The sequence below is a fragment of the Falco rusticolus genome, chromosome 5 (assembly GCF_015220075.1).
Source record: "Falco rusticolus isolate bFalRus1 chromosome 5, bFalRus1.pri, whole genome shotgun sequence".
In the NCBI taxonomy this organism is placed as follows: Eukaryota; Metazoa; Chordata; class Aves; order Falconiformes; family Falconidae; genus Falco; species Falco rusticolus.
This window is the reverse complement of record NC_051191.1, coordinates 30065733-30089727: the sequence shown is the minus strand read 5'-3', so window position 1 is coordinate 30089727 and position 23995 is coordinate 30065733. Positions and strand designations below refer to the sequence as shown.

The 23995-nt window shown below is 40.2% G+C and overlaps 1 protein-coding gene across 3 annotated transcripts in view; it reads right to left on the bottom strand.

Moving 5' to 3' along the window:
• The window catches only part of EXOC4 (exocyst complex component 4), a 408367-nt gene extending 385391 nt beyond the window's left edge, over window positions 1-22976 (bottom strand). For all 3 annotated transcript variants that reach the window (XM_037387956.1, XM_037387958.1, XM_037387957.1), the window contains exons 1-2: window positions 22870-22976; window positions 3240-3429 (exon numbers count right to left, since the gene is read on the bottom strand). In XM_037387956.1, the coding sequence (XP_037243853.1) occupies window positions 3240-3429; window positions 22870-22955 (276 nt within the window). In that variant the 5' untranslated portion in view covers window positions 22956-22976. The remainder of the gene's footprint in view (window positions 1-3239; window positions 3430-22869) is intronic.
• Between the last annotated feature and the right edge of the window lie 1019 nt (window positions 22977-23995).

Here is a 23995-nt window from a genome sequence, read left to right as displayed (position 1 = left end):
AAAAGTACAAACATTCTCCTAATACCTCTATGTAATGATTTAACCCCAACCAGCAACTAAGTACCACACAGCCACTTGCTTAGTCCCCACCCCGAGGGATGGGAAGCAGAATCAGGAAACAGGTAAAACTCTAGGGCTGAGATACAAACAATGTAATAATTGAAATAAAATAAGAAGAATAGTAGTAACAACAAGAGCAACAATTGTAATGAAAAGGAGGGAGAACGGGAAAGTAATAAAATCCAAAGGGAAGAAAAAACGCCCAAACAAGTGATACATAATACACTGTTCACCAGCTGCTGACCAATGCCCAGCTAGTCCTGAAGCAGCCGCCCCCATCAACTCTCCACAGTTTATATACTCAGCATGACATTCTATGGTATGGGGTATCCCTTTGGCTAGTTCAGGTCAGCCGTTGTGGCTGTGCCCCCTCCCAATTTTAATGTGCCCCTCCAGCCTTCCACTGGCAGGGTCTGAGAAGCTGAGAAGTCCTTGACTTAGTATAAATATTACTTAGCAACAACTAAAAACATAAGTATGTTATCAACATTACTGTAACACCAAATCCAAAACACAGCACTGTACCAGCTACTAAGAAAATTAACTCTAACCCATCTGAAACCAGGACACTTGAGCAATACCAACTTTTTTTTGTAAGAGATACCGTTTCATCAGAACAAGCAGTTAAGATACAGTCCAATTCAGCACTTCCATTATTTATCAAGGCCTCTACATCAACTAGAGAAACACCTTGGTGTTCACCATTCAGTTCGTTTTCAAGCCTCATGCCATCCTCAGTGGCAAAGCCACTATTATTCTACCCCATTCAGGAAGCATGAAGAGTTTTTCCTCTCCACTCCTTCTGCTCAAACGCACAGCCTGCATTCCCTGCTTTCGGGTTCTCCCAATGTCCTCTGGCAAGGTCAGCATAACCTAGCTTTTCTTGCATAATGTACATCAACAGTGCATATTAAAATGTGGAAGCAATTAGCAACACAGCTTCACACATCGCTTTCACACTACTCTTGTTTTTGTGATAAGTTATGAATACTTAGGGTCCAACCTTTTCTCAGGCTGAACTCTCACTGAATTACACATGAAGAGAGACTCTCAGAAGTAGGCCCTTCAATTTATTTTTAAAAAATGAGCCTTCAAAGCACTCCAGAAATCCCACTTCAGCTGCACATTCTCTACCTTGTTCATCTAAATGCAGTTAAAAAAAAAAAATACATGCGAAACAGATTGACCAAACTAAAGACAACCAGTAAATAACAATAGCTACATAAAACAGCCTCCATCCAGAGTCAGAAAAGACAAAGGTTTTAATACAGCAACACTGCACTCTGAAATGTCCTTCTGGAAAGAATAACCTAGAAAAATCCTCAGCCAACAGAAAACCTAACAGAAGTGTCTCATAGCTTGCTGCAAAAGCAGAGGCAAAATAAAATCCACGCAGAGATCATTTCAGACTTAATCCCTGTTCAATACCTTAAATTAAAATGTTTCACTGACCTAGCGCACCATCATCAGTGGGCTGCTGTTACACAGAGCCAAATTAGGTCAGCAAAACAATCATGGGGCTAGAAGGAATCTCACAAGACATTCCCACCTCTGTCCTTGTGAGAAAGAATATCAGCTATACCTAAATGTAGGAGTAGGGGAAGGAATGAACAGCAAGTCTTTAAGAGCAATCCTCCCCTTGGAAGGCCAAACTGTTTCTACTTGATAATCCTGTTTTACAGTGGTAACATATGTAAAACTGGATTCAAAACTAGGACTTTCCCAACAGGAATTCATACAATTGACTGCAAAAGGTAGATATGCAGAGTGATCTGGACTCTCTACACTTCCACAATTCCTAATGCAAGTAAATGCCTGTGTGATCATCCACCTTCCACAGGACGGGAACATCAAAATTAAGTCTGATAGCGTAATACAGATTGATGACAAACCAGATCTGGGGCCTCCCATGAGATTAGGTCAAAACCACTTCAATATATATTGACCAAAACTAATAAGAAAACTTAAATATCAAAGGTCCTTCACCCTTAGACATTTTTCTAGGCGGGACCAAAAGGTCACACCCTACATGTTTGTTTTGACCTCTGCAAAGCATAGTACACTGTGTGAAAATAGGCCATGGGCTACAGTTTATTTCAATTTTAGTGCAATTGATCTCTGTTTTCAAAGTGCTGAGCTTTGTACATAAATCCTAGAATGAACTCTTACCCTTGGAAAGCCCCAGAATGGTCTCATTTTCTTTGAAAATGCTAAATGAATTTTAAAAGCCAGAAGGGTCAGTACATAGCCCCAGAAGGGTAAAAGCCTACTGCTCCTAAAGCACTTCTGTGGAAGGTTTCAAGCTGAGATCTCCACAGAGCTGAGGTGGAGGGTGGGACAACAGGACACAACAAACAAATTTGGTGCCTAATTTGCCAAGCTTGGGTATAACAAACTACACAGGAAGTAAAAGATGGGACAGGAGACCAAACTAATCTATTCCTGCAGGGAGGGGAACAGGTCAAAGAAGTTCACAACAAAGAGTGCTAGAGTTATTTACTGGCACACTATTGAAGTGTGAGCACTCAAAATACAGAAAGATACAGGGGCACAGAGTTCATGTATATTAACAACAGAATCGAGTTTGGAAATAACACCAAAATTCATATTCTCTAAGCAAAATCAAGCTGATGAATCACTCAGACTATTCAGGAGGTGGTTGAAGGTCAACATATCAAAATATGAACAGATTAGATGAAAAGGTGTTAGCTTAGCAGCCCTTAAGACTTCAGAAACCTGAGAGCAACGCGCCCAGACACTAAGTAAACAGAGGCACCACAAAGCTTTGTGCTTTATATCCACGTCTCCATTTGCTTTTTAATTACTTGTGTCCTCAAACAAGGAGAAATGATATGGAAAACATGTTGCTAGTAATACAGCAGTCCCAGGCTGTGTCTTAGGACTGGATGGTCAATTCCTAACCAGGCCACACATTGACCTGAAAAATTAGACCTAGTTCAGAATTAGTGGGTAACAGTGCTTTCTCAATTCAATTTTTAGTTTAGTTCAGACTGATCAGTAGCTGGAAAAAACAAAGAGAAAAATAAAGTGTTAAAATGGGAGCCTACAACATTTATATACTACCAATACAAAGACAGTACACAGGATAAAGGCAGAGGTGTTACACAGATTAGTACCCAGAATACAACCTATTGAGCAGAGGCAAAGTTAGTCATCACCTGTTTGATCTTGTTGCGTGAGTTGGTGATGCGCTCTGTGATGCTCTGGTATGTGCGGATCGCAGTGGTGAGCTCGGTGTAGTGCTGGACAATCAGCTCATCCAAATCCCGGTCACATTTCTCATAAGCTTCTTCCAGACGGCCTTTCTCAGTCTCTCTATCTTCAACATCATCACTGGTAGATAAAGTCCTAAGGACAAAATATTACAAAAATAGGGATATTTTGAAATTATCTGTAAGGACAGGAAGCCTTTGCCTAAAAAACCACACTACCTACCCACTTTCATTAGTTTTTACACTTTACTGAGTGTTGGTTATTTCTGGTAAGCATGCCTGTCTGGTATTCAGTGAAGCACAATGTACTTCAAGAAAATAAAAAACCATAAATATTGTGCTTTTATTAGTTCCCCCGTTTTCAGCTGCTTTGGAGCTCTTTTACTGTACTACTAGATTTATGAAAAGGGAAAGTTATCTGTTAGTTACCATATTTCCAGAAAGTCATTGATATGGGCAGAGTATAACATAGGAAATACATGCCAATTTATTACTTACAAAGAACCATAAAGAAGAAATTCTGCCCTGGACTCCTATCAGTGCAACTGTTTGTTAGGAGCACTGCAGTTACTGCTACTTACCTGCCAAAAGTACACTAGGGACATCACAACCACATAAAGAAACCCACCAAAAGCGTACCCATGCTTTCCAATAGTCAATGTGTTCTCAAACGTACACCAGCACAGCAAAGAAATGCCACGGGCCCTTATTCCCACCCCAACCCCACCCCCCCATTTATTGTACCCTTTGAGCAACATAATCTAGTAAGATTTTTAATATTTTTTTAATTCAATGAAGTTTAAGATTCCAACAAAACTGCTGAAAATTTAATGACACTGGCACAGAAGACAAATGTTCCTCAGTGTCACTATAAATTTCTACTCAAAAATCTACGTAATTTTTCTCCCTCTTTCTCTTCACCCCGCTTAACCCCTCCAAGACCCATCTTGCCACCAGATTGAGAAGCCACACTTAGATTGATTCCATGGCACTACCAAAAAGACGCAGGGGACAGCAAAAGACATATCCTTATCTGCTATCGTAGGCAGCACTCAAAAAGTTGGTTTGTGCAAAAAAAGCCATCCTGAATTTTCTTCTTCCTTTATCCTTAGAGGGGTAGCTATGGTCCATACAGGTTTCTGTTTTAAATCAGCCATATAGACATTGAAAACTGATACTTTGTGGTGAAAAACAGAAAATTCATTTAGGATCATTAATAGTAGTTATGACTTAAGCACTGGTATATCACAACCTTAAGAATGAGCAGGGAAGAATTCTGTAGCTCTACTGATTTCTGAACCACTTAAAAAAACTAACAACAAAAAATAAGCAAAAATAAAAATATTTGAAAAAATATTCACTGCATACAAACTGGTTTGGGTCATATACTTAAAAATCATGAAACAATCAAAACTTTCAAAAAAATCTGGAACATTTACACCCTGAAAGTGAGGTGCCTTTAAAAATACAACCAGCAGAGCATGAACAGTGGAGACTTCATTTAAATCACAGCAGTTTAGGCCTCTGAAGCACCATCTTAATATGGTATGCATCCTACATTGAAAGAGTATAAAAATAGTAAAGGACTACAACAGCCATTATTTCCAACCCAAAAGACTGAAAAACACACCTCCAGGAATAAGAGAACTTCTTGGGTTTTTTTTCTGGATTTCTTAAGCTATTTATGTAGAGAAGGTCAAATACTTGGAAGGAGACAAAAAAAAAACCCACCACACAACCAAACATTGCTGAACACTGCTGCTGTTCTCTGCTTTCACTTTGGATTTGTTAAAGCAACGAGGTCCAGTCAAACCGAAACTATCTCCTGCTGTATCTCCTGCTATCAAGTAAGAAAGAAAATACCAACTTTCCTCACAATAACTGTCACTCGTCCTTGACAATAACAGAACGCAAGCAGGAACTGCTTGCACATCATTGAAAAACAGACAAAGGACAGAAACCCATTTCATCATGGTTTATTTAAGAGTATCTTCAATGACAACTGACACAGTATCAAACTCTACAACTCGAGGACAGTTATAAAGCAGGTGTGTTTATTGCGGCGCCAGGTGCAAGGGGAATCGCTCCTCCTAACTTGCACACCGTTTCAACAAGCAGACGGGTATTTATTATACCAAGTCATGCATATACATAAGGTTTCTGAAAATTCAGAATCTCCTCCCCCTGGCGCCTCTTCAAGATGTACTTTTCCCCTTCTTGGTCAGTGACCTAAAGTTCCTGCTTACCTTTGCATACATTAGCAGTCTTTGTTGTTTAGCTTCTGTTACCTACTACAGTTGTTATACCTCATCCATTATCTAACTTTTGTTCAAGTGTATAAAGTCTGCTGGCTAACAATTAGTTCTTCCTTATTGTCCACTCTAAACATGCCAAGCCAATACTTGCTCACTGGGCTGGTTTTAATCTATATCCCCATGATCTCTGGACCTGGGATCCACCTCTTCGGGGTGGGGGCCATTTGAGTGGGAGGTCACTTAACTCCTACTACCACCATTATTTTACCCTAGATTGTTTACTTTTAGCAGTTAGCAGGTCCTCATCGGAAGGCTCCTTATTTGCATTCTTGTTGAGCTCATCTAAGTCGGTACTAATTGTCCTTTCTCGAAGTGCTAAGTGCTGAGCTCCCAGCCCTTGCTCTTTCTCGGGTGTTAATGTTTCTATTATCTATGCAGCTTCTGTCTGCAGCAGAGTTTTTAGGTTTTTCACTGCATCACAAGCAGGACAGAAGGGTTAATACTTGACAGATTTTCCCGAGTTGCTCAACGCAATAGGAAAGTAGTAGAACTCAAGTGCAAAAGCTCTTCTCAAACAAATGCAAACAAAGAAACATACAAGAAATGCTCCCTCCCTCCCAGAAAGTCAAGAAGACATACCCAAAACTTCCAGTTCACTACTCTTTCTTCCCCTCAAAGAAAAACAACAGGCTGTACCACCTACTCAAGGACTCCATCTTTAAAAAGGAAAAGCATCCATTTCACAGGAGATCACAATCCCAGAAAGAGCAGCTAAGAAAACTCAAGTGAGCAAGCAAATCTGTACTACCATATGGAAGAGCGCACGAGGAGGACAAGAGCACACACACACTTGTCCTACTCAACTACCAAGGAGGACAGAGGAATTACAGCCCAAATATATCCTATAACACCCTAAAAGAAGACAATGTACCCAAGTGATTTATTTTACAGTTTTAACACTTCTTTTCACTTTCAGATGGCAGTGGCAGAAGGCCATAACAGATACCACATGGGAATGAAGAGAAGAGATCCTCTTTCTTTTGTTATGCCTCAGACTATCAGCATGGGAGCCTCACACCCTCCTCCCCACTCCCAAATACCAAGAGCTGCACATCTCACAGGAGACAAGGGTGCTGAGAACATGCTGAGATGAGAACCCCCTTCCTCATTCCACTGACAGAGTAGCTTCTTCCGATGCATAAAATTATTTGTATCACTTAAAGTTCCACACTTCATTGTAGCTACAGAAACAGGAATGCTTTCCAATGTTTTTACATTAATATTCTACCCCCAAACATTCTTAGTCGTGTCCTAAATAATGGTTTTACAAAGATCATTTTTTTTTTAATTGTACTGTACCAAAGCACTTTAATATCACGCAAAAGGGATCTGAAAAGTAAGAACAGTGGTTACAAAATAAGCCTGGTATTAAGATATCTCGGTTACAGCTTCTGCTCCACCACAGACCTCTAACATTGTCCTTACAGCACCCTCACGTTGCAGACTGTATCTTGACACTATATCATGAGCTACACACAGCTCTTGGCTACTACAGACTTCTGATGTAAATATCCACATTTGAGTGGAATGGGCTCCGCAGGCACATTCTATGTCCTTGTGGCCCAGTTTCTCTTTCCCACCTGGGGAATACACAACACTGGTTCCTCAAACAAGGGAGCTAAGATTACACACACCAAGTACTGCTGAACACTCAACACTCTTAGCAGGGGTCATGTAAACACTTCAAAGTAAGGCATGAAGATGTGCTAGGAAACAAAGCTAAGCATACTCTTAATGCAGCAGTATTAAAAATAGCATGAAGTTTGGGTTCATGCTATAACAGATGAGCAGAAAGCAAGTGCAAGATTGTGTTTGGCAGTAAATCATCCTCCATTAAGAGCTCTTGCAGATAAATATGCTTCCTTTGTAAAGAACTGCTTATTTTTGCTAGGAGAATGTTCTTCAGCATGGGTTACACTAGACAAATGTATATATCCTTTTTAGAAATTGACATATTGTTTGAGTTTGAAGCTGAACAGTATTGCTTGTCTCTGTAGTTAATGAAAACATCGAATCTCTCTAACCTGCATTATAGATTGCAGGAAAATCATGGATTGCTCTAGACAATGTAGCAGCAGAACCAAATTGGTCTATATCACAGATTAGAAAAGATTTAGTTTTAATTAAGGAAAATTCAATTTCAAAATTCTTAATTTGCCAAAGCTGTTGAAGCTTTGGCTTGAATCCATCTGCAATGCTAGTAGTTTGATATAAAAGCTTAAGATCTTTCTCCAAGGATAAGACTACATCACTGTAATGTCAGAAGATCTCTCAAGACTTTCCTAATGCTCCTGCCCAACTCAGGCTTCCTAACAACTTCTAATCACAACTGTGGGTTTTAAGCAGATTCAAATTGTGCTGCCCAGTTGGTTTTGTCCTTGTAGTTTAACTTGCCTTATACAGGAAAAATATTTTTTGCTAAAAACACTTGACATTTGCACAGACAAAATAGATGTTTATGAAGCCTGAGAAGTCACAACAGGAACTGTAACTTAGAAACCACAACACATGTCAAAAGAAGGACAAAGCTAGTACAGGTGGATAACAGAAGCCTTTGTGAAATACCACAAGTTCATTCCTACTGAAATGATAAAATGACAACATCTAACTAAAAGGATAAATCTTAGTTGCCATTTTACCATTTGTCTGCTGAGATCTGTAATATACATTTGCTGTCCCCTTCAGCAGAATCAAGATGCTTTAGGGGGTAAAAAGCCAGCCGACGTGGCTGAGCACTACACACCTTCTCACACAGTTTAAACTCCGAAGACCTCATCTTTCAAATCCACAACATAGCCATCAGTAGCATGGAAATATTGCCAACCCATCTTAAAAAGAAAGGTAATAGGAATCTGCAGGCCTCAAAGCTCCATTCCATCCAACCTGACTTCAGGAACCTCAGCAGCACATACTGGGAATATAGTTGCCAATTAAGTGTTTTTCTACACTTAACAGTTCTCTGAATCATGAGCTTAATATGCAGAGATAGCTCAGAATCCAACAATAAGAGCAAGACAAAGGAATCACTCTAATGCTGTATAAAACCTTACTATGGCCATACTTGGAGCAATGTGCACCGTTCTGACCTCCCCCTCCTCTGTTGCCCTTCGAGGGGCAACTAACACAACAGAGGGGATTAAAGCAGCTGTTCTCTGCAGAAACACTAAGGCCAAGATTCTTCAGTTTGGAAAAGTAAGTCTGGAAAAAAGATACAACTGAGGTCTGCAGAAGTCAAAAACAAGATCAATAATGTAAATGCAAAACAGTTTTTCACCAAATCATACCCTACTAGAACTAGAGGGACTTGTTGAAACTAACAGATCAGTTTAAGAAGCATCAGCAGGTTCAGAAAAAGTACTTAAATGTATTCACAGACAACAGGTCAAGACAAACACTGAAAAACTTGCTGGAATGTATCCTCCAACATGACTAACTCAACAACTCCAGACACTAGGGAAAAATAAGAGAGGCACTGGACACCAGCAAGTGGCCAGACCTCCATCCTCTCTCGAACATTTCATATTACCATTGTTGGAGAAAAACTACCAGGCTGGAAGAACCATTAATCAGCCTCAAAGGAGCATTTCTTTGGTCTTATCCTCTGGAATACTTCACTAATATAGACCACCTAAATCTGAGTAATTTTTCGGAGGTGCTGGAGGTGATGTTACAGACTCCTGCGCATGTACACACAAACATACATACACTAAGTGCCAACACAGGGCCTTCCCTTCACCTTACCAGGTTATTTCAGCATCCAGACCAGCAAAGAGACAAGACAACCATGGTCCATACTTGCACAGTTCCAGGTGAAGCCACTATGCTGTCAGGCAGCAGGAAGGGGGAGAAAGGAAGAATTAACAAAACACTTCTGCAAAATACTGCTTTGTATATCCCAGGGACATGCGCACCAAGGATAAAACCATATTAACACACCATTACCATTTTTTTCCAGGCTGTGATCCTAACCTGCAAGACTTAATTCAATGGAAGTTTCAGGCCTAGTCAACTGCCACATTCCAAGATTTCCAGCTGGCTCTATCAGATGCACCAGCTGGGAAATGTTTCTAGAATTAGCACCTGTATTGGGAACCTCTTGCTTTCTTTAACTACCTTTTTTGGGAAAATACTGTGGAAACAATCATCAATAAAAATATCCTATTTGTATTTTGACCAAGAAATTTACCTATGTTTTATGGCCCTTTAGTCTGTCCTAGTTCAAAACATTAAAGGGACCGCTTACTATGCCAAAAGGGATAAATAATTCAACACTTTCTTTATGGATAGAAGTTGAAATCACAACCCAAGATCTAAATGGAGAAAAGCAACATCAGAGACTACTTTTTCATTTCTTTGACTGAAAGACCAGCAAGTTTCAGAAGCTTAAGGTTTTGGTTTTAGAACTTTGTTATTTCCAGTCATTATGGGAGCCTGGATTAATGGCTGGAGAACAGCAAAGTGCACATGTGATCCACTCCACAAAGACATCATCAGAAGAATCATCAAAGAGCACTTAGAGAAAAGTAAAACCATTCTTTAACGGATGCAAATAGCAATATATAAGTAAGAGGAAGCAAAGCTGTTTCCAATCAAAATGTCAGAAAGAAGTGTGCTATAAAACTGAGAATGACTCTTCTGCATTTCTTTTAAAAATCACATTAAACTTTTTCCTCAGACAATAATACACATTGTTGTCCACCATGGCTATACTTACAACTGCTTACAGCCACCAGTAAGACCCTTCTACTCATTCTTCTCAAGTCACTGTATTAGATGAGGTCTCACTTTACCTACTTAAACCAAAACTTAACTCACTGCTTTCTCTCTACTCCAGTAATTCATTATCATGTATTTTCCTCCTTCAAAACCACAATATTAAATCCTTGAAGTTTAGCAACATCTGTAACTACGAAAATGCACAATGTCACTTTGAATCCAAAACCTTACTCTGTATACCTCAATTTCCTACCTAAGCCCCTTGGTACAGGAGCCATTTCTTTTTCTTGCACTGCACAAAAAAAAAAGCAAAGCAAGAAATAATTAATATTCTCGAGATTATATATGTTCCTGCTAATACTGCAGAAAAGTAAGCCAAGGGCATCTTTGCTTGTTTCTGTTCTATTAAAATGTGTGGCAAGGAAGAAGAAAAGTCAACACACTGTTTGCCAAATAGAAAGGATCAAAATTGTTTGGGAAAGGAACCTTGCAGAAACAACTTTCAAGAGGGAATTATAAAACAGGACAGGATTAGGAAGCAATAATAAATATACATTAGCTTTTTAGAACTCCCCACAAAACAAAAGCATTCAAAACATACGACAAGCAGAAGGAACATCAGTTTAGATATTGAGTACATGCAGGTTATGAATTTGGTGGGGTTCTCCAGTAGGATTCCCTGATCAGTTCACTTGTTTTTTCATTTTCATTTTTCTAAATGAGAATCCGCCTCCCCTGTAAAATACCTGTAATTTATACTTGGCAGCTGGATGGCTGCATATGCCTGTCTCATTACCAAGAGCTCAATAGGATTAGAATAATTCTACCTGGATGTTAGTCTGTTAAGAGACATTTTTATGCTACAGTAAAACAGAACCTCATTGAGCCAAATCTCATTGACTTTTGATTTTACAGAGTTCAAAATACAGATTACACAAATGCAAAATGCTTAATTCACCGTAGTCAATTCTGCATATGGAACACAAGGTAGAGAAGATAATAAGACACAATCCTGAAATGCCTTTATCATGGGATAAGCAGCATAGTTCAAAAAACCAAGAAAAAACCCAGACCCTGCTATTTCCCCTGAGGTCAGTGAATTTACACTGGGATTAGATTAGTAAAAACAGTCCATTGGGACTACTCATTTCAGCAGAACTTGATCTGTGGATCACAAGCATTTTTCATCTCCACTTTCTAGCACCCAACTCAAATAACTAGGTGGAAAGACTTTTACAGGAGTCCTGAAGCACTGTCATTCTACAGGATGCCTAAAGCCTTAAACTGCTACAGCTGCTCACAAAGACAGGAATATCTGGTTTCGAGAGGTAAATATGTAAGAATATGTATTCACATTGGTCAAATATAATTGCCATCTCTACCATTTCTGCAAGAGGCTATACCTTTCTAGAAAAGTGAACTAACTCCCAGCTCCAGAAGAGTGCTCCATCCTCAGCACCACAGATGAAGGAATAAAGTGTCTCAGACATGTTGGCACAATTAGGACCCAAAAGCACATTTGAAACTACTCTCACCTGGTGCTTTCCAGCAATTCAACAACCATCAAAACCTAGGGACTGACCCAAAACACTGGAAGGCAAGATTTCTGAGTTATAGATGCTTACCTATAAATGCTCAACACAGAAAAGTGTTTGGAAGCAGCTGGAAAAGCCAATTGAGTCATTTTTTCTCTCCACAGACCTCAGTCTCAGCATTTTCCTCTGAGCAACAAAATTAAATGCTTCTCTCACTGAAACACTAAAGAGCTCTGAGAAAGTCACACAATGTCTCATTTTCATAATGCAGAAAATACTACAGACTGTAGCTACTATTTACCATAGTAAATACATACAGCACTTTGAAAATGCAACACATTAAGCAGGGATAAAAGAAACTTTTCTCTAGGAACCAACGTAATTAATCTGGTTCCAACAACACCACCAGCAGACTCCATACACTATATAACAAGTTATTCTCACACTGCAGACTTAGTGCTAGCTGTTTCTTTGTGTCTTGACAAATCAATGTTTTTCATAGACCTGTCCAAGATCCACAGGTGCCTGGACTGCAGAGCTACCACACAATCTCATATCCTCTGTAAATTTACTCCTACAGTGTGATACATTAAGGTAGGGAAGAAGGGAAAGGGGGTGCAGGTGGGAAGCAAACTCTCCCACATTCAAACACCACAAAAACCAACACTCACATGATGAAAAAGGACAGAAAACAAGCCATAATTTCTTCACAAGGTAATACATTTCCTTCATTGCTGTGAACTGCAAGAACGTGATGTCCACTAAGCTATTCAACAGCAGAAGAAAACAAATCCCATTGCACTACACATCATGTGTCCCAATAGGTAACTACAGAAGTACAGAAATGCTGCAGAGATCAGCTGCAAAACTATGAAGCGATTCACCTCCCTTAATAACATGCTATTTTTGAGCTTCAAATGCACTCCAACCCCAAAACAGGACTTAACATCATAGCTCCTAGCACTACAGGGCACCACACACAGATTAATCTTTATTCTGTGTAACACCCATGTTCCTGCAAATGTGCACAGCTTATCTGCACGAATGAACTACTACAAAATAAGCTCTGATGTGAATGAAATGCATGACAGACTTCTTTGCTCAGTCCCCATATCAACAAGCTTAACAAAAACTGAGAATAGCCACACAGGTAGTTACTAAGAAATGCTTTTCCTGGAGCATCCTGCGACTTTTCAGTAGGAAAAACCTTTGCAAAGCCAGCAACAGGCATCATTGCAGGTACTTTAGGCAGCCACAGTGCCAAAGTGCTCAGGCTGGCGATATGGGCTGCTGAACCACAAAGCTTCAAGGGGACTGAGTATTTTGTTCACAGAGACATGTACAGAAGTGGAAAAAACTGGGTTCCTAAACAAATCCACTCATTTTCCTCTCAAAGGGAGGCATGAATGAATGAATCTCCTCCATCTGCATTTTCACATTTATTTTCCTGCTTGACAGTAAAGATTTAGTTTCAGCACATGCGATCCTAATAGTGTACCTCAGTCTGAAGCATCAGAGAAGCAACTCAACTCTATTTTCCCCTCTTTTATTCTACAAGGGCCAATAACAAAACTTGTCTCTGACCTAGACACAAATCCATGAATTTGATTTCCAAATGCCCACAGTCCAACACTGGTTCATTTTGCAACATGCTGAGTGCCCTTAGAGCACACACAGGCTTTCAGCCTTCTGAACCTGAATTCAGGGTGTGAGCCACACCACTCCTGCTTCATCTAGTACCCTGTCACTGCATTTCATTCACTAGTGTTTTTTCTACCAAACCCTGCTATTTGGTTGTCCCCTCAATCCCTAATATTTTGCACTGTGGCAAAAGGAAGTTAACAACCTTCAAGACTATCCATTTACAGACACCAGCCTCAAAAATCACCACTCCAGTAGGAATCAGATTTGAGACTCAACAAGAATTTGTTTACATGGAGAAGTCTCATGTTTGCCCACATAGCTTCTATTATCAAGGGCTTCAGTCAGTTTTCCAGGGCAGACAAGTAATTTCTTTTGCTAGCCCACTGTTAGCTTCCTATCTACCCAATAAAACACCAAGAAAATTAGATTGTGTCAATTTTAAGGGAAAAATGTTAATGAATAATAAATGTTTCATTTCTGTAGATTTGCTTTTTCTGATGCTTTCAGCTATGTTGGGTGGATAACTTTGCCTGTTTTACCTACCCTAAGGCCAGCCATGTTAAGTATGATCACTGCTAAGCTATGGATAGTAAACAGTCTTAATTACCAATTTCTTGACTAGAAAATTTGTTTCAAAGGAAGAACACTATAGTAACAGTATGTGGGCATTATGATTCTGCGGGGGTTTTTATTAAATGTATTATTTTTATTTTTTATTAAAAATGAAAGAAAAGACATTGCATGGAAAATGCAAATATGCATTTTAGAAAATTAATGCAAAGTTAGCACCTGCAACACTCTAGACAATTCTTACAGGAGAGGAGTGTTGAAGTCCGTGCTGCTTTTGACCGTTGCTGTAGGTGTTCAGCACCAGTGTGTCCCTGTAGACCTTCTCTTCCTCTGCTCCACAGTATCAGAGCAGACATATGCAAATATTTGTGGTTTAAGGCAGAAAAGAATACTACATGACGCACAGGAGCAGCTTGGAAATCCAGGAAGAATCTTCTCTTACTTCTGGATCCGGTTTCTTTAAGCACATAATTCACTTGCCTTCATTCAGCATCACTTATTCAAATGCAAACACTCATTAAAGACAGTGGGAAACACCAACAAAAAACCCAAATGCAAGCCGATCAAATTTAAATGTTTCTCATCTGATCAGGAAAACGAACATTTTAGTGACGTGGAATAAAAAGGAGTGCTGAATCACTGGGGCGATCAAACAAAGCTTCAGTTTTAACAGCGATCCACAGTAAACTTTCTGCCACCTGTTTCTACATTATTGTGCACCATTATCACATGCCGCCTTAAGCCTCCCAGTTCCTCCCCTTAAAACACTTCTGAAGCTACAATAACACAGACAGCTTGTGGTATCAACTCCGTACAACACAGCCTGGATTAAAGTTTGTCTTGGTGAAAGCTAAGGCTATGTTTAGAAGTGTGGCCAACTTACAGGACTCACTTATGTTGTAACCTTTCTCTCTGGTAAAAACAATGCCAGAAATCTGTTGAACAGAAGAAGCTTCTGAAATACACACTACAGCTTTGGGCAAAATCCAAAGTTTAAGGGATGCAGTATGATCCATCCCTTCTGAAGAAATTGGGCAAGGTTTTCAACATTTTAGCGTGGGCAACAGTTAAACAATAATTCTTACTGTCCACCTTTGAAATCTGCAGATAAAAAAGTGCTGGGTAGGTACTACATGTTAAGATTATAAAAACTGAGTATGTTTCACAATGTATCATATACATTTGCACCACTCTAGACAATAAAATCAATAGTACACCACTACAATTATCAACATCACCCTTCAAGAAGGAAAATCAGAGAATGAGGGAGTTTCTTTAGTCTCCATTTTATACCATACTAAGGACCTAAAAGACAAACCAGAATATGACAAGCCTCTGTCAGTTACAGGGTGGGGGGCTGGCGGGGGAGTAGATATCAAAGCACAGCCTTAGCTAAAACAATTTTTGACCAACAAAGGATTTGTCAGTTAAGTGAAGAAAGCAGTTGCTAGAAGCAAAAAAATCATTTCAGCAGAGCACTGTGGATCTCTAGGAAGACCAGTCTCCTCTCTGCAGGAAATAGCTGCAATGTGCCAAGGAGATTTCAGTATTAGAAGGGGGGGGGGGGGGGGGAAGGGGGGAAGGCAGAGTAAAAAGAAACCCGTTAGAATTTAGTTACTTTTCATAAGGCACCTCTTGCTGACAACCGTGACCACACAGCAATTACAGTATTTGCTCTCTTATTTCAGTTTAAACCGTTGTGATCATTACTAGATATTTATCGTGCACTAACACTTGAATGCCAGCCACCCCATTGAGAGACACCGCTCAGACATGGAGACTGACAGCACAAGCTCTTTTATGGCAAGGAAATCTAATAGACAAGAAACAACAACAGCTGAATAAAAGATAAGAGGTCAGGATGCGAGGGAAAGGGAACAAAATAACTGAGATGGAGAGAGCACATCTGTCCACATCTCAGCTGTCCAGCAGAAGCGAGCATAACCAGGCAGTTACTCAGACGTTGTCAAGTTGCAAATTATCACAGGAATTGTAGCAGTGAGTTTGAAGTGCAAGTTGTTGGGAGGATCAAATGTTGAATTCACAGATGCATGGAAGATGCACATAAGTGCTCTGCAAGAAATACTGTATGGTAAAATGCATTACTCTTATTACTTTTTCCTGCCCTAAAAGCTGTAGAGGGAAACAGAACATTACACTGATGCTGATGATTTCAAGAACTGGGCCTTGCAGTAAAATTGTCAAACACCACCGAAGATCAAACACACATTAAATGTTTACTGGAGGCATCTTACAAGTAGTATTTAAGCCTCTGAGTTAATCAGAGTAAAATGCTTAAGTGAGGAAACAATAAAATCTGGTCCTTTCTGAAAATCTAGACATTGGTTGGGTGGGTTTTTTTCCCCCCAAGCCTTATTTTTATGGGTATAAAAAACCCAGTCCTGTATGGGAAAAAAGCCTGTCTAGAGCAGTTCAGCAAGTATCCTTCCTCCCAACTACTGTTCCACCCCACGAGACCTTACAAGCAGCTATGTTTCAACAGAGCACAATGAAAAAGCTTTGTAAGGCACCCTGGGACAAGAACCACTGTACTTTGACACACTGTCTAAACTACTCTACAAATTTCTAGAGGTTCATTAAACTAAATAGACTTATTTGAATTTTATAATTGAAAACTGTTGTCTTAAAGACAAGTCCCAAATGGGGTGATCTACAGCTTCCAGCACTATTTAACCTCAAAGAATATAATCTGATAATACATGTTTTGAAACCTCTGCAGAGTCATTGAAACAGTTCTGAAAGTCAGTTCCTTCTGAAACAAAGCCGGCCAGAAGAAAAAAAAAAATCCAAAAGGTAGTTAACAATTTAACTCAGTAACAACATGTTAAATGTTTTCTCATTTTCATAGGTTAGCTGATTGTTCCTATGAAATTCTGGATTTGAGGAAATGCATCAATACGTTCAGGAGACAAACGCCTCCCTTCATGGCAACAATGAGGTGCTGGAAAAAAGGGAGTCAAAAACTGCACCATGTAAGTCAATTGGCATGGGAAATGGGGTATTCACTGTAAACTGACTATAAAATTATAAAGGATCTTCCCCTTAATTAAAAAAAAAAAAAGTAAAATCCTGAGGCCAGCACGCTCCACCCTCAAAGGGAACACAAAGCACTCATCCTCCAGACAACTAGATCACCACTGTGCAAACAAAGAAATAACTCACTCCACTACAAGAAAAGGCAGAACCCAGTCTCTTCAAAATGCTGTTAAACATACAAAGTAAACAGAGCATTATAAAACATTTCACTCCTCTACTTACATTCCATTAATCTTTCATGCTGCTTACACAGTTGGTTAAAGCATTCTCAACAAAAGTTGATGATCTTTTTATCATTGAAGACTTTCATATATATATAGCTGCAGTGTAAAGGCTGAGCAGCCTACAGCCATCTCAAATATCATCATGGAATGCTTTATTTTGATAAATTAATCAACCCTTAATCAAATTTTACCACATCAATACAAACCATGTAAGCATAGCTAGTGATCAGCTGATTTCTGAAACAAATACTAGACTCAGTCATTTAAGATTATGACTTCAACAGAACAAGTCACTCTTCTTAGCTGTCTCCAACAGCCCTGCATGAAGATGAAAAAACAATACCACACAGGCAAAACCCCGACACCAACTGCGCACCATTTTCTGCCTCAGAAAAGGGATGCAGACAGACAGACCAACCCATGAGATGCCAGTTACAACTACAGGCACAAGCAGAGTGACCTGGCTACCACCCTACTACATGACAACCTGTCCAGGACTATCTCCATGTATAGGAGACCACAGGTACCAGCTCTACCTTTTTCCATAATGAATTCTAAATCCAAAAAGCCAACACAGCTTTTTGCATTACCACATTCCCAGGAGAAAACACAAGCCCTAAGGATCAGTATTTTCAAATTTGCAAGAGCAGAAGCAGGACAATGCGACTCAGACCTGCCACCTGGATGATTAAAAGATGAAGAGTATTTAAGGAGCCATCGGCCCCTCTGCACTATGAACCCATCCTTGACATCACGTAGCATCAGAACAGTGGCCATGCATGAATCAGCAAGAGGCTTTGGAGATTTCAATATTAACCAGAAGGTTTCAATACTGCACTGGAACGAAGAGTTGTTGGAGGCAACATCTTCAGAACAGTTGAAACCACAGAACATGTAATAATTTTTTAACAAAACCAACTATTTCTACTTCCTAGTTTTTTAAGAGTAGTCTGAACTCCAGCTTTGCACAGTGCATCGTTTAAAGCTGAAGTAAGAGCTGAAAAATAGAGTAACTTGAACTTTTAAACAGGGCATGATCACACATACTTCCTTCTGCATATGGTTGTGTGTTCACGTATGCACCCTCCCCTACTGTTAATATTAAAATTCAATTAAGTGTCTATATGAAGCTACAAGCCAACACTTGTATAAAATGTATGCATATCTGGCAAGAACCTCACAATCATTTCAGTAAAATTTATCATTTAAAACCATACTCCACCAAATACAATTTATTCTCAATGAATTTCTGAGCTACTTGCCTCATAGAAGAACCACTACTTTTATAACATTGGAGAACACCTTTAGCAATAAAAGCAGTTTTAAGAGACCATTACAGTGTATACAGATCGGAGTAACTCAGCCTTATTTCTCATAGCAGCTATTTTCAAATGCAACAATGAGGGCAACAGGTATACATTCATCCTTCTCACTCTACATCTCAAACTGAGATATCAGTTCTATTGCTTTAGAAAAAGACCAAATGGCAGATCATTAGTGATAATCCATTTAACAGAGTTCACTGTAAACATAATGAAAATAATAGCCGAAAGGCGTTAAAAGGAAAAAGAAATCCACTTGTGAAAAATAAAATACATGCAAGGTTTTTTGCCGTATCTGCAGATACCTGCTGTATGTGTTTGCCTGTGTGAAAGCTTAACACAAAGATTTCAATAAGGTCTTATGGAGTCACTGCTATAGTTTGTTTTCCCCCAATTAAAGCAGCTATTAAAGGCCAGTTTTAAAAAATAGCAACCTTTAATTGGAAAAAAAAAGCGTTAACAATAAATAAAAGGCAGACACATTTACCAATTAAAAATCTGACAAGATCCCTCAAAAAAATAGCATTTGCTAAATGCCAGGTTGCTTGTTTCAGAGTACAAAAGCCGCTTCAACCAGCTACCAACAAAACAAAAGGTTAAGAAAAATCAATATACATACACGTGTTTGTCCTCTGAAAAATAAAAAAATAAAAAGAAATCCCCAAGTTGTCCTCCAGCAGATGAGCAGTATTTTTTCCACTATGCACTATTTTTTTAAAAAGACACTGTGAAAGCCCATGTGATCAGCATTAGACAACAAAAGCTCCTGGTCTCCAGTGACAATATTTTGACCTTATAAAGTACCTTTTATTCAAGGAATTTGAAGGATCCTTCCCATACACGAAGGAATTAGCACATTTTGAAAGTGGGTGTGCTGAGGCATGATTGTAAGTGCTGCACTTTCAACCAGCCAGCAGAAGCAAGGGGACATAAGCTGTAAAGCCCTGCTATCCAATATCCTACTCTAGAAGTCAAAATCCCAGGAGCTATGTCTTCTTGTAGCAAATAATGGTCATTTCTTCTCAGCAATGTGAGAACAAGGGCAAATTGAAGATACTTTCATATCTCCTAAAGGCACAGAGAAAAGAAGAAAGGCTCCCTTGAGCTACAACAAAGGTGGGGATTTTAATAGCAGACTGCAAACATTCATTAAGCTTCCCAAACACTCTTTACTTCTAAAAGATTTATTGTTATGAACAAACCCTCTATTTCTCCTTTAGGAGAAAGAAGAGGGGAAGCTATACCCAAAAACTCAGTATAACCTAGCAGCAGCACTGCTCAGTGTCTGACTACACCGCCTCGTAACTGTGTAACTCCTAACCGGAGCCAGTAGCTCCTGCCTCTTTTCCAATGTATCAGACAGCTACTAAGCTTGAGTAAATATAAACAAATTATCCCTTCATTATTAAAACGATTTCTATTTATAAAAGGCCTTTCAGCTTCACATTTAAAAGCATTTTATAGACAATCACACTAAGCAGATTTTGCAGACCTAAGCAATGTTTCTTTTTGAAAGACCACCATCTTTGCTATAACCAAGTAAAATACCGTAATACTTAAAGAAGCTCCTCTAGTTTTGTTTTTCTACAGCAGAAGAATGTAGTCAGAGTTTTGCTACTTTCTTTTTATGGGCCTTTCACAAAGCAACAAGAGAGAAATAAACAGCTCCCTAAATAAACCAGAAAATGCAATCTAAACCCACAAGAATTGGCAGAATATTCTATACATAAATGTTTCAGAAATAAAGCTATCAAGAAAAGTAAACTTTGCCACATTTGAAACCAGTAGTCTACTGTTAAGATTTGTAATATTTTTCTGAAGCTGATTAGTTATAAGAAAGATACACTTAACACACTCAGGCCTATATTTGTTTGCAATGGTATTTTATGAGCATATAAAACAGCAAAAAAATGTCACCTGTTGCTTGGCAAGTTCATCCTCACCTGAGCAGCTATACAAAAGCAACATAAAGAAAACTACTTAAATTCCTTTCCGTATCACTTCCTTTTGGTAGTTGCCAAACCCTACGAAATGTGAATATTAACACAACGCTTTCTCCTTCCTTCGCAATCAGTTCTACTTTCAGGCTTTCATGGTCTGGCTCAACACAACACTTCAAGCTTTGCAAAGAATCTCTACATCCAAACCAAGTTCTAATTAAACTCTGGAGGTGTAGTTATCAGGCTGTTTATTTGAAATACATAATTTTAATTTCATAAAGTTAACCTCAATGTTGTGTCCAAACACTGGACCTAAACCAACCAAAGTATCAGTGCCTGTAAGCCAAAGATTATTAGACAAACATGATTTCTTATTTAGAGAACATAGTTATATGAGCTCACTCTCATTTTACATTATAAATGAAATAAGAAGTCCAGGTTTGTAAAAATAGAGATACAGAAGGCAGCCCTTAAAATACTCTCGGAAATTACAGGAAACATGAACAAAAAAAACTTAAACAGACTATTACTACAGGAAATGCTGCAGCAATCAATGCACATCTACTATTGATTCTTCCGCTGTCTACAAATTTTCTCTATTTTCTCTCAATTTTCTCTAAATTAAGGTTATCTAGCTACAACATACTACATTTCCCTCCTCAACTTATTAAAATTTGAGGCTGATAAAGAAATGCTAAGCACAACACTTCAAATCCATGCTACTTACCCTTGTCCCAAATATACTTAAGTCCCAGCAAAAACTCAAGGTCCAGGCAGAGGCTTGATTTTTTCAGATTTTCACCTAATCATGTATTCATTACACAAACGTTCCATGTGAACTCATGAACAATTGCACCCATGAGCGTGTGTAGGTCTGGGTATAAAAGCTGCAGGAACATGATCCATTTTGATAATCACGTTTTCGGGTACTAGCTTCCCACCCCTTTCCCCTTCAACATTTGTTATATACAAAATAAAAAGTTACCAAAGCACACTACTACCAGTATCATACCTCAAGTTTATACGAGGTCATGCCAACATACACTTTTCTGCATACCAACCTAAACAAGTCTGGGTTTTTAACAGCTTTTCTTATAAAACTAATGAACCACATATATTTGAAATGGAAGTCAGGCACCGCAGTCTGTGTTAAGCACCACCTTTCATTCATTGTTCAGTGGGATTCTTTGTTACCTATTACCGTACAATTCAGAGACCGCAGCCGTGACCCTGGAAAGGCTACACAGTTCTGTGAACCTACTGCTTTTCAGAGCCATCATTTACCTCCAGTTTTGCAAGATCTGAAAGACCACTTTTCAGAGTAACAAAAGAGAATGGAATTTTGTCCTAAACATTACTATTCATAGAGGATTTTAAAATCATAACATGTCCTAGATACAGAAATATTGCTACAATAACTTCTCCAAAGTAACTGACTATAGTTTCTGGCAAAGACACTGAAGTAGGAATCAAAGTTTGCAAGTTCATTACAACTCACAATATTGTACTAATATGACTGCGTGCTGCCCAAGGCTTCAGTTTGGGAAACCAGCTGCCAGCCTACTGTTCATAAGCTACGTAGAAGAGATTTTTACACGCAGTTGAAGAAGGCACAGAGGGAAAGCAGTGAAATGAATTCAAGTCCTTGCTTGGCTCAAAGTATATCACAGAATCACCCTCTAGCAAAGGAGAGGGGTTCAGGAATAAGGGCAGACAGAAATCAATACTCTAAACATGACTAGACACAACTGTTTTCTTTTCATCCCCTGCAAGGCAGTTAGAAGTAGCACTTTTCCCTCTACTGCATCCTAAACCAGAATGGAGTTTGCACTCAGGACTTCCTACTCCCGCAGCTTTTCCGGCCAGTCATATTTTACTCAGTGCTGCCATGTGTTTGTGGACAGAGGTCAACTATAGACTCTACAGCAATAAAAGATATAGTGCCTTGACCCTCCCTGCACGACATTAAGCTAGTGCTAACTGCAGGGCTTACTCCTCAGGCCCCAGGATATAACAAAGTGGAACAGAAGGGGGAAGCCAGGCAGGGCGGGAGGACGGCGGGCAGCGCTCAGGAGAAGGCCTGCTCCAGCGCTGAGGCCTCCCCACAGCTGTCAGGGCCCTGGAAGGACCCGAGGTCTTGGAAGCCCGGCCCGGAACGGGCCCCACACGCCCCTGGGTCACCCCCAGGGTCCCACGCAGGGCGGCCCTGCGGGCGTGATGGGAGGCTGCAGAGCGGGGCCACTCCACCCCTACCTGATCACTGAGATGAGCAGCCCCGAGGGGTCCTTGCTCTTGCTCATGGTGCTCCGGTAGCGCCCCGCTGCCTCGCCCGCCGCCATCTTGTACCCCCCTCAAACACAGGGCGGCCACCCGTGCTGGCGCGGCGCAGCCAATCAGAAGAGAGGAGGCGGGCGGCTGCGGGTCTGTGACCCAATAGCATGCGAAGAGGGCGGGGCGCGCGGCATCGGACGGCGGCGCAGCGTGCGGCGGCGCCGCGGGGCCTGCTGGGAGCTGTAGTGCTTATGGCGGCGGCCGCGGCCCGCGCACGGCGTCCCGCTCGGTCCGGGGGGGACAGGAGCGCACCGCCGACAGTACGATCCCCCCTTCGAAAGGCAGTTAAAATTTAATAATAGGTCTACGAAATTATCGCCCAGATAAGATACATCTGCATAGTGGGCTGTGTCCGAAAGTCCTTATTGGCTCTGGAAGCTGCAGAAAATGGGGTGGGAGCGTGGGAGAGCGAAGCCACCCTCACAGAGCCTGGCGGCGCAGGGTGCCAGGGCCTCCGCCGGGCTGCACGGCGAGGGGTTTAAACGTTTATAGGATTGAAAAGCAACAAAATGCACTAGCTACTTAGAGTAATGCATCCTATGAACTAGCCAATGCTAAACGTTAGCTGCATGCCACAGATTTGAGCAGATTCTGATTGCAGGCATGTCTAAAGGGGCTGCTGAAGCATCGCTTAATGTCTTTCAAGTTACCATGTTTTTGAAAATAGTTTTCCCCGGATTTCACTGGGACAGCGGTGAGGTGACTCAAGCTGAGGCAGCCCAGGTGATCTTTGAAGCCCAGTTCTGAAAGTAAGCCTGAAGTAGTCAGCATTTTGCATTTGAATGATGTTTTTTGCGCAGCTGGAGATGACAAATCTGAGTCGGCTGGGAAGCAGCAGACCTCAGACACCCAGTGCTTACTGAAGGCCAACCTGCTTGTCCATAGGCCTTGCTTTACCATTGACGTGCTGTATCTCTTGCCATAGGATCATCTTCTTCAGAAAAGGAATGGTGCGTGCTGCAGGGTTAGAAAACAAAAGGTTGTTTTTCACTGGCTTGTTGGGCAATGTCAAACAAATTATGTTACAACAGCTGCCTCACTTTCGCGG